This window comes from Cucurbita pepo, chromosome LG05 (assembly GCF_002806865.2).
Source record: "Cucurbita pepo subsp. pepo cultivar mu-cu-16 chromosome LG05, ASM280686v2, whole genome shotgun sequence".
Taxonomy (NCBI): domain Eukaryota; kingdom Viridiplantae; phylum Streptophyta; class Magnoliopsida; order Cucurbitales; family Cucurbitaceae; genus Cucurbita; species Cucurbita pepo.
The window spans coordinates 1,220,369-1,231,229 of record NC_036642.1 but is presented as its reverse complement, the minus strand read 5'-3'; the positions used below and the strand labels follow the sequence as shown (position 1 = coordinate 1,231,229).

General features: G+C 36.5%; 2 protein-coding genes across 3 annotated transcripts; one reads left to right on the top strand and one right to left on the bottom strand.

The window, feature by feature from the left end:
* Nucleotides 1-889: 889 nt before the first annotated feature.
* On the bottom strand, nucleotides 890-7,015 carry LOC111795567 (DNA repair endonuclease UVH1-like). Its single transcript, XM_023678072.1, has 9 exons — nucleotides 6,065-7,015; nucleotides 5,631-5,854; nucleotides 5,352-5,416; nucleotides 4,975-5,139; nucleotides 3,093-4,019; nucleotides 2,256-2,360; nucleotides 1,915-2,175; nucleotides 1,599-1,822; nucleotides 890-1,382 (listed from the first exon to the last, which is right to left on the bottom strand). Exons 1-9 carry the CDS (start codon nucleotides 6,940-6,942, stop codon nucleotides 1,172-1,174), a joined length of 3,060 nt encoding a protein of 1,019 aa, XP_023533840.1. The 5' UTR covers nucleotides 6,943-7,015; the 3' UTR covers nucleotides 890-1,171.
* Nucleotides 7,016-8,670: 1,655 nt separating this feature from the next.
* LOC111795655 (calcineurin B-like protein 1) lies at nucleotides 8,671-10,847 on the top strand. Of its 2 annotated transcripts, none has more exons than XM_023678199.1 (5): nucleotides 8,671-8,952; nucleotides 9,319-9,450; nucleotides 10,397-10,479; nucleotides 10,576-10,635; nucleotides 10,711-10,847. In XM_023678199.1, exons 2-5 carry the CDS (start codon nucleotides 9,372-9,374, stop codon nucleotides 10,729-10,731), a joined length of 243 nt encoding a protein of 80 aa, XP_023533967.1. In that variant the 5' UTR covers nucleotides 8,671-8,952; nucleotides 9,319-9,371; the 3' UTR covers nucleotides 10,732-10,847. The 2 variants fall into 2 exon arrangements, with proteins under 2 accessions (XP_023533967.1, XP_023533968.1); XM_023678200.1 differs by having other exon boundaries at nucleotides 8,941-9,032.
* The last annotated feature ends 14 nt before the right edge of the window (nucleotides 10,848-10,861 follow it).

Sequence of the window (10,861 nt, the reverse complement as noted above, 5' to 3'; positions counted from 1 at the left end):
TTATTTTTCGGAAGTGAAACGATGGATTCGGAAAAGAATCGAGGGCGGCGGAAGGAAGAGAAGTAGGATAAAAAGAAATGGAAATTAATATTCCGGCAGGGGCAAAAAGGTAATTCCAACGGTAGCTATATTTCGGGGAATTTGAACCCGACGTGAATCGAACATCTGGAGTCAGACGCGCTACCATTGCGCCACGGATCCGAAGATGTTAGCATGATGAAATATATATTATTTATTAAAATATAAAATTTATATTTTTATTGCAGGATATTTCATGATCGTCTTAAAATATTGTAATTCTCCGTCTAAAATTTTCAAGAGTTATTAAATTTAATTATTATAAAAGTTTCGTTATTTTGTTTTTATTTATTTTTTTTATTATTATTGTTTAAATCTGTACTACAACGTTAATATTTGAAATGATAATATGTGTCTTATTCCCGAATCTTACGATCAAATTAGCTCTTTTGAATTATATTTCACAAGTTTATTTATTTTAAATTATGATTTATTTAAAGTAATTTTAGCGAAGAAGAAATTCGTATTTTCAAGTGTAAAAGTAAGTTAAAAACGTTATAAAATTAACTTAATTTAAATATAAAAATCACACTTATGAAAAAAATCAAAAGTTGCAACATTAAAGAGCCAAAAAAAAACATAATCCAACAAAACGTCAAATTTATTGTAATTCAATTAGTTTTGACATTATAACTTTGACCTTCAAATTCTCAGATGAACTAATATTCTCTTAAAAAAAAAAAACATATAAATTCACAAATTCCAAACTTACTAAAATAGAATCAGACACCCTCAAAACGTATGTGACCAAATGGTTATTGCAAATATGAAATGAAGCATCTTGCAATCGAATCGAGAAATTTTAACCAAAAAAGAAACACATGCTAATGCAGCAGATCAATCTTTATTCAACTTCTGGATTCTGAAATCCAGCAAACTTCCATAAATAATTACACGCACACTCAGAGCTGGAGAAGAAGAAGATTCAAAGCTACAAAGTCTAAGGATCAATAAGAGAGTGGAACAATAATTTTACAAATGTAGTAAGAAGAACCTGTCCTTGTATGAACTAAAAGAACTGCTACTCTGAGAGCCTCTTTCCTTTACAGCTCTGAAGTTGGATCGAACATAAATAGAGACCTCAATCGAACAGTCATAATAAGGTTGGATACTTAGCATCAAGAAACTCTCTGAGAGTTCGAGCGGCTTGCTGACCACCCATTAATACTGCAAGCTTCTCAACAGGAAGAAGAGAGAGCTCTGCTAAGCTCTTGCATCCATCCATTATTGCCCTGTAATTTGAATCCGTCACACCCGGAAGCCGCCTTAGAAACTCAACCGCAGAGGTGTTGTAATTTTCCGCTCTGAAATGGCCACACCACCAAACAATTTACTTCATAATAGGTGGTTCTATAAATCGTATTACATTGACTCGACTTACGACAGTTGTGCTTTTTATGTTTAGTCAAAGCAGTGCCAACCGAAACCGATACTTGTCTAAGATATCAGCAGTACTATGTTCCAATGAAAAAGATTAAAAAGGGATGGAAGGGCAGACGATATATATCGAACCATTTTACCTCACATCGTTCTCGACAATGCCCTCCTCAGAGGGAACCCCAACTCTAACAGCCTTGGTTTCATCCGGTTCGTCTTGATTTGCCTTCAGAGAAGCAAATATTTCAGCAGTAGCATGGAGGCTGCGAGACCAAAGTATTCGAAGACGAGGAAAATGAAGAACGAGGAGAGAAAGCTTAGACATAATGTTTGTTGGTGTCAAATCATCGCCGATATCACTTGCGGACTGCAAGAGGCAAACAACAAACTATTGGTCATAACTATCACCATGAAATTAAAACATTGCCCTTTTCCGTGCTGAAACTCGAATTGAATTACCTGAAAAGAGAAGCTTTTGTCCTGTGAGAACTCAATCAAGAGAACAGGTATTCTGTAATAGCGCACCATTGTCTCCACTTGATGATAAAGGCGTCCTGACGCAAAGCTCATGAAGAGATCCTGAATGCTCTTTCTCTCAACGCATATAAGAGGTGAAAGAATATAATCCCCAACTTCTAATGTTATTGGAATTATGCGCATGCCTTTCTGGTGGAGAACATTTGGAAGGCTACTCATGAACTCCCTCATGTCCACTATGACCTGAGGAAGTACAAATTTATTGAAAAGGAAGTAATGGAAGTAATGGAAGGAAGCAGAAAAGAAAAAGAAACATCACATACCTGCATTTCTTTCTCCAAGTCTTTCCTTCCACCAGCCTTTCTGGTTGAATTCTGTGTAGTTGCTAGTGGTTCTACAGAAGAATTTATTCCTAAGCAGTATCCATTCTGATTGGGACAAAGTTTGTTTTAATCAGATATAAAACAGAAGAAATAAAGGAATTTCACATCTTAAAGTTCATAACCCAGTAAGCGATCCACCTTTGACAAGGAAACCAACTATAAAAGGGCAACACTAAATAGAAACTAAAAAAGAAAACTAGAAGACTAATATGGCCACAAATTACTTCTAGAACATCATATAATACAATTGCCTTCCTAAATACACGAAGAACAATTCATTTCATGGGGAGTTAGGCATTTATAAATAGCATATTACTGCAGCAAACACCATCATTGTTTATCACCTCCCTTGAAACAATTTGAATATCCACAAACTTTCGACCAAGTTGGGGCAAAATGAGTAAGCATCTTCCATTTCATTGAAGAGAACCACAAATGCAAAAGAAAAACACCACAGCAGATGAACTTGTGGTAGATAAAATGCAATGCTCATCACGGCCATGTTTCTGCTCTACCAAGCAAGTTCTAATGAACTAAAAGGTTAAAACGTGCGCACACGCATTTATATATGAAAATGCAAGTGTGTCCACACACATGCAAGACAAACCATAAAATAACAATAATAAGGATTGGAGATTGTGAAAGGAAAAGGAGAGGGTTACTTCCCCCTTCTAAAGAGAAATATTAAAAAATCATTGACGGACAATAAAAATTCCAAATGAGAAATATAAATGTTCTTTACGAATTCCAGAACCATTCTAAAAGATGAAAAATAACCTGATCAACGGGGATCATCATCAGTGACTTCTGTCTGATCAAGGATTCAAATGCACTATTCTCCCTCCGAATGCTGGCCTGAAACTTTTGTACCTCAGTAGAATCTTCATAGAAAAGAAAATAGACTTTCAAATGTTTAGATGGATTCTCAGCTTTATAGACTTCTATCTGCCTCACAAAGGTAATGTCTGGATGGTACACAATAACAATGGAAGGCTTCAAGGTGTCTAGGATTGGTTGATCACTTTCAAGAGCATAAAAGTGCACTGGAGGTAGCAGCTTCGTCTTTTCTCTGCCCTTCTCTCCCTCCGGATGAGAAGGTGCAACCAGGCAAGTGGCCTCTGAAAAGCCATCCAAAGCCCCTGGATTTTCCTCATTTGTCCAATCTTCACAACCTGATACACATGCTTCGACTTTATCATTTATTGATGCTTTCTGATTGCAAACGTTCTTATCCTTAGATTCATTAGAATCGCCAACATCTACGGAATCTTTTTTACTCAGTTTTCTCTTTCCCTTTGAATATCCTATATTATCAGCGTCAGGCTGGTGATCATCAATTGCTACCTTCTGATCATCAACAGGTTTTTGATCCACAGAATTATTGATCTTGGAAGCACCTTCTCTACTCCTTCCTTTTCTCTTTTTGGTTGCCTGTTTTGTACTATCCTTGTCATTCCGTGGATCCTCCTCTACAGCAGAATCATTTTTTGCTCGATTTCTTATTTCTGATGCTGCTGCTAACAGTGCCTTACGCTCTTGTTTGTCTAAGCTGCTAGCTTCAGCATTTTCTGCAGGTGCTATCAGAACAACTCCATCAAGAACCCCAAAACCTTTGGGATCCTTATGCTTCTTCTTCTTATGGGGTTTTATGTCACGTAGCTGTATTTTATTCAGCAAGTATTTCTCCCATTCAACCCGTAGGACCTTCACAAGAAAATACATCATCATCCTATTATTCCTATATATCATATAACATATACCTTTGAGAAAGCTAACCGGCTTTGAATGAAAAAGAATAAGCAAACATTTGGACAGTATAGATCTTTGCAACCCACTTCAAGGGTTCTGAGAGAAAATTATGCTTCAAAATTGTATCTACATGTGATAGTATTTCAACATGTAAATAGTTTTAACAATGTCATTTCATTGGAAGCTGTGGACAAAATCTGCAAGTTTATTTCTTTTTCTTGTAAGACTTGTAAAAAAGAATAACCTACTGAAACATAAGAAGGGCATCATAAGGTCAATGATTCTGAAGACACTAATTCACCACATAATCAATTATCCTCCAGAAAATTGTCAGATTAATTTCTTTAACATTAAAACCAGCGCAAGTTTAAAATGAGAGACCCGCTAGTGAAAATGGATCNGTCAATGATTCTGAAGACACTAATTCACCACATAATCAATTATTCTCCAGAAAATTGTCAGATTAATTTCTTTAACATTAAAACCAGCGTAAGTTTAAAATGAGAGACCCGCTAGTGAAAATGGATCAAGGAAGAAAAATGTCTGCAACCATACTTCAAAATAAGATCTAACAAGGAAATCAGCAGTGCTTGGATTAAAATGCAGAGGGCTGTATGGATTTATAGCACATTTGGATACATTCAGATTCCAGAAAAAAACTATGGAACATGCTACATAACCAAAATAAATAAATAAAATGCATCGTGAAAGTTGAAGTAAATGTAATTCAACTGAACAGAAAAAAATATATATATATCAGAACTAATAGAGAGTCAAATNTCGTGAAAGTTGAAGTAAATGTAATTCAACTGAACAGAAAAAACTATATATATATCAGAACTATTAGAGAGTCAAACNACTGAACAGAAAAAAATATATATATATCAGAACTAATAGAGAGTCAAATGACCTTCTGCGGGTTGTTCATAATGCACTCTTCAAGTTGCATGCATGAGCGCTCATCTTTGCATGCCACTAGAACGATTCCACTGCTGTCCTTGTCACTTTCTAGCAGATTCTCTTCTCCTTCAGAGAGCCGCTTCCGTCTTTCCTCTTCTATTTCTTCGAGAACCTCCTGTAAAAAATGAGAAGAATTAACTTTGAAAATCTGACAGAGCTTATTCTCTTGTTCTGCTTCATAAAACCATACAAATTTAAAGAATGTTGACATCTGAAGAGCATTGGTTCAATGACCAAAACTAAGCCATAGATCGCAAATTTATAACCAAGTTTATTACAGCCGTTCAACAGAAAATGTTGCACGGGAACTGGAACTCACTCACTCACACGTAAGACCTTCCACTTTGGCGCCTCTTCCAAAACTTCATCCAAAAGTATTCTACCAGTCGTACCTGATAAGATGGCAAACATCTATCACAAGAACTGTAAAAAGAACCAAATAAACATAATAATGTTCACGCAGTTTCTTCAAAAATTTCCCCTTGACCCCATTTCTACCTTATTCCCGTTAATTTAATGGATCCGAGTTGCTACCTTAATCTGTTTAGAAGATTTGGAGTCTCGGGATAGACATAGGAAAATAAATACATAAACTTATGCCCTCACCCTCTTCCTCATTATTGTCATCTCCTTTCGTTTTTCGCCTTTTGCCCACCACACCCTTACCCTGCTCGTGTATTTTCGAACCATCAGGTCTAACAATTCGATATACCCGTTTCTTGGCATAGTCAAAGATCTTGTAGCTCGATTCTGCAAATATCCAGACAGACCTAAAGCTCTCAGACACTCTCAGAGTGTCTAGATACTTCAAAAAAGTCACTGCATCGTACCTACCCAAGTAACATTTCAAAACAATACGCATCTTCTTGTTAGTATTTAAACATGTAGAGAGATTTTTCCACTATTCACCACCAAAAATTTAATTTCCGAACGAAGTTAAAATTAGATATTGAATTATTTTCATATGCTCAAAATACAAATAAGAAAATAGAATCAGAAAGGGAAAGGAAAAGTAACAATAAAACTGAATTCAAACAAACCTAACGAGATAATCCAATAATTTCCTCAAAGTTTTCAAGTCTGACACGAGCTGCTTCGTTCTCTTCCCTAACGTATGCCAAATTGGATCCAACTGTCGTCTCACAATTTCATCGAATGATTTGAATAACCCATTCTCCACAGTCAAATCCTCGACATCAACTTTATTAGTCTTCCTCATTTCTTTCAAGCACGCGTCCATAACCTCAATTATAGCTTTTTGTATCCCTACCATGTACTTCGTCATCGGCACTCTTATATCCACCACGTCCGGTGGGTTCCTCTCCAATTCCTCCGAAACATAAACCTGGAACCTCGGCCACAAATGCAACCTCCGAACATACAAGCACTTCATGATCCTCTCCGCCTTGGCAAACCCAGAAACCATCGCGTGTGGCTTATCAGAAAAAACTCGAACATAAGCATTTCGGTTGTGGGAACGGATGATTCGAACAATGAAAGCTTCAGTGGACGTTTCCGACAGAGAATGAGCATTGAGAAGAATAATCCCGGCGATATTAGAGGTGGGAAGCTTGTTCGTGAGAAGATCAACAATGAGAATCCGAGGAGTGACGAAAAACGCAGAGCCGGATGAGTAGAGAGAGAGACGGTGGTGGGCAGGGAGATCGGCGGTGATTTCAGAAGGGAAAGTTATGGAATCTGATTGATGGAGCTTGAGGTAGAAAATTATTTGGGATTTAAGCAAGAGTTGGAAGTGAGAAGAAGGAGATACGAGGAGGAGAGTGCCTTGAGCCGGAGAGTGAAGAAGGAGGAGAGAGGAAACAAGTTTTGCAAGATTTAGACCTGAAGAGATGATTACTAAGCCTCCATTAGAGTCTTCAAGAAGCTCTGTGATTATGTGCTCGTGAAATTGAACCATAGGATTCGACTGAAGCTCTGTCAACGACGAATTTGCTGTGCTAGGGCTTCCTTTCCAAAGGTGGCGGGAAAATGGGGGCGCGGGTGAAGAGGATTGGCAGTTGAGGAGTTTTGCAGGGACCAGCAATACGACGTCGTGAGGGCCCAGTGAAAAGCCCAACAATCGCCTTTCTGCGACCTGTAAGACCATTAGTAAGTGGTAATTGGGCCCAATGAAAAGCCCAACAAATATTGGGCTTTTGTCAAATCCAGCCCAACCTTCGGAATTTTTATTGGATTTCTTAATTCACAAATTCAAATTAGGAAGTTGAAAGTGACCACCTTTTGACAGGGTATATATATTGCTTAACAACTAAGTTATGCTTTAATTTGACATACAATATATCATTTTTTTTTTTTACAATTAATTTATTGTTAATATATAAATAAAGGTTAAAAAGGTTTAATTATAAAATTAGATCTAATAAGACCTTAAATGTTAAATTTTAAATTCACCAGAGTTTTCAAAAAATATCAAATAGATTATAAAATAATAAAATACTAAAATTATTCAAGAACATATTGGACATGATGCTAAAATTTAATACTCTTTTTAATAAGCATTTTAATTATTTTTGGAATTTAAATTTTAGTATTTGAAAAAGATATTTTTTAATTATTTATTATTTATTATTATTATTAACGGGACCAGACCATCTATGTTTTTATTGTAAACTTATTTTCGTAAAATATTAATCATTAAATTAAAAACATATATTTTATTTTCTCTTTCCTTTATTATTATTTTTTTTTTTTAATTTCCTACGTAGGTCTTCTTCTTTGGAAATTTGAGGTTACTTGTTGAGACTGCAACGCGTGGAGTACATTTGACTTCGTGGTCAGTTCACGCGCAATGTTCATTATCTGGCTGACACGTGGAATTTTCTGCTATTAAAAAATCAAAATGGGGTCCAAGCAAAAAAGTATTTATCCCCGCCAATATGCTTGGTGCCACGTACAGTAATGCGATTGGATGACGTGACATCTTGACTCTTGTAAAATAAAAACGCACTCTATCCTTCAAAAAAATTTCACGCGCTTCTGGAAGTTGAAGTGCACGCGCTTACAAACCCTAATTTCTTTCCCATGCTTTTTTTTTTCTTTCAATTTTCTTAAAATGATTATTGTACTTTTAAAAAAAAAGCATTTCAATTATCAGCCAAATTTCATTTTTTTCGTTTATTTACCATAAATTCTGTATAATTATATATTTAGCTCTCCTACCATATTTGACTATTTATCATAGCTTTCTACTAAGTTACAATCGATATCATATTTATTATTTTATTATAGGTAAATATCTTATATATATTTATCGCTATTTTCATTTTCTTTTGTGCTTTATTTGATTTTGTAAATGATTATAAATATAAAATTTTCACCGATGTTTACGTGTGGCATTATCCGTAAGTATATGTATTTAATAGGTAGAAGTGTTTGTAAATTCAATTGAAAAAATAAAAATTAAAATTGAGATTAAATTATACAAAATATCCCATTAATTATTGAGATATAAGAAACGGTAAGAAAGATGTTAATTTTTTAGACTGTTATAAATAATATTATATATCAGTTATGAGGTCTATTTTTATAATTTTATTTTAATGAAAAATATGTTTTATCTAGAACAATTTAATGTTCTATAGAAAAAGATTCGATTTTATTGTAATATTGTTGCTAAAAAAATGACATACCAAATCAGGGCTCTTCCGTTTCCAATTCGCGCTCCAATTCCAACACCGCTTCCTTTGGCCGCTGCTGCTTTTAGAATCAACTCATCAGTTTCGAAATTTGCGCTTTCTATTTCCAATTGCATTCCCAAATTCTCACGTTCCGCCGCCTATTTTGCTCTAACATTTTGGCGGCGTCTCCTCTTTTTCATTGGGTCCGCCATATCTCTCTTTTGGGATTCTACAGAGTTTGTTTTCTCTCTGGAATTTCCCCTTCTTCTCCTCCTGAAGAACACTCCTTGGTGGGTCTCCTATTTCCTTCTCCTCGTTGTTATTTGGGAATTTCGATTGTTTTCTCCTCTTTTCTGCTGAATTGTTATTGGTAGGTTTTTGTTTTGGGATCCGATTTCTGTGGATTGTTGGATTTTGAATTGATTTCTGGGTTTGTTCAATTCTTTTCGATTGTTTTACCGACTACGATTGAATTTAATACGCATGTTTCAATTTCTGGGGTCAACAAAAAGCTAAGTCAAAACGTTTTATCTTGAATTTATGCGCCGCAGTCTTAATTTGAATTATCTGTCGACTAATCCGAGGATGTTTGGTTGTTGTTTGAATTTTGGGGTTGTTAAATGCAAGGGGTAAGATGGTTTTCACCGTTGTTGTAGTGAAACCCAGAAGGCAGCTGTTGTTAGTGGGCTGTTCCATTCTCTTTCAGTAAATGGGCTGTGGTCCGTCTAAAGGAAGAAGGCAATACCTTGGATACGAGGATCCTGTTTCCCTTGCTTCACAAACGACCTGTAAGTTCTCTGTTTCATTTAGCTTCTGCATGATCTGCCCTGTTTGTTCTTCATAAAGAATTATAATTTGAAGTTTCCCTTGTAATTTGCCCCTAAAGTTTTGGTATTATTGTTTTGTTTCTCCCTATCAACATTTCTGGCTTTGTTTTTTATTGCATGGGGAGGGAAGGTCTCGACTATGATCTTGTATGATCGGGATTGAGCTCAGTTGACTTGGAATTGGTTGGATTTGGCACCAAATAAGCCAAGTTCTGCCCTGTATAAAGTCAAAGTTTCTTCTAGATCTTGATTGTGTCATCATTGTAAGATCCCACATCGGTTGAGGAGGAGATCGAAACATTCTTTATAAGGGTGTGGAAACCTTGAGGGGAAGCCCGAAAGGTAAAGCCGAAATAGGACAATATCGGTTAGTGGGAGGCTTGGGCCGTTACAGTTGGTATCATAGCCAGACACTAGGCGATGTGCCAGCGAGGAGGCTGAGCCCCGAAAAGGGTAGATACGAGGTGGTGTGTCAGCAAGGACGCTAGGCCCCAAAGGGGATGGACTGGGGGGGGGGTCCCACATCGATTGGAGAAGGGAACGAGTGCCCGCGAGAACGTTGGGCCTCAAAGGAGGGTGGATTGTGAGATCTCACATCAGTTGGGGAGGAGAACGAAGCATTCTTGATAAGGGTGTAGAAACCTCTCCCTAGAAAGCGCGTTTTAAAAACCTTGAGAGGAAGCCTGAAAGGAAAAACCCAAATAGGATAATATCTTCTAGCGGTGGGCTTGGGACGTTACATATATACTCGAGAGTGGGGACGGGAGCTGTTTGTATTATCCTTTGATTTGATGATCATATTATGATCTAATTTGGTTTTTGTTGTCTTGTTTTTCCTCATATTTCTCCCATTTTCATGCATCTTAGTGCTGATTTTCTCATTGTTGTACCATGTTCTGATTTCCAGTTAGTGTCAGTGAAGTCGAAGCTCTATTCGAGCTTTTCAAAACTATAAGCAGTTCAGTGATAGACGATGGTCTAATAAACAAGGTATTTTATTCATCATACCAAATCTTCTATATTATGCAATTGTTAAGCATGATCCCGAGTAACCTCAAGCGTTGACAGATGTTATTAAACGTGCAGGAAGAATTTGTATTGGCTCTTTTCAAGAACAGGACGAAAGAAAACCTCTTTGCAAGTCGGGTAATGTTTATTGTATGAACTAGTTTATAGTTCGATAATAATAATAATAACAACAACAACCCTTCTTGGGCACACATGAATTATCTGAAGCGTTGATCGACTCCAATTTTATTGGAATCAATCCAACTCACGAGCAGCACTAGCTGTGTCGATGCGTTTGTACTTACATGTCTGTAGTATCCGTAGCTACGCTTACTCGGCTTATCGTAGAGGTTGCAGTAAAACT

Coding starts and splice junctions, on each gene's coding strand:
- LOC111795567 (XM_023678072.1), bottom strand. CDS start 6,942: ATGGTTCAATTTCACGAGCACATAATCACAGAGCTTCTTGAAGACTCT. Junction 2,176..2,255: donor ACTTGGAGAAAGAAATGCAG/GTATGTGATGTT, acceptor GTACTTCCTCAG/GTCATAGTGGACATGAGGGA. Junction 1,823..1,914: donor ACAAAAGCTTCTCTTTTCAG/GTAATTCAATTC, acceptor TGCCTCTTGCAG/TCCGCAAGTGATATCGGCGA.
- LOC111795655 (XM_023678199.1), top strand. CDS start 9,372: ATGGGCTGTGGTCCGTCTAAAGGAAGAAGGCAATACCTTGGATACGAG. Junction 9,451..10,396: donor CCTTGCTTCACAAACGACCT/GTAAGTTCTCTG, acceptor TCTGATTTCCAG/TTAGTGTCAGTGAAGTCGAA. Junction 10,636..10,710: donor AAAACCTCTTTGCAAGTCGG/GTAATGTTTATT, acceptor TCTTGGGCACAC/ATGAATTATCTGAAGCGTTG.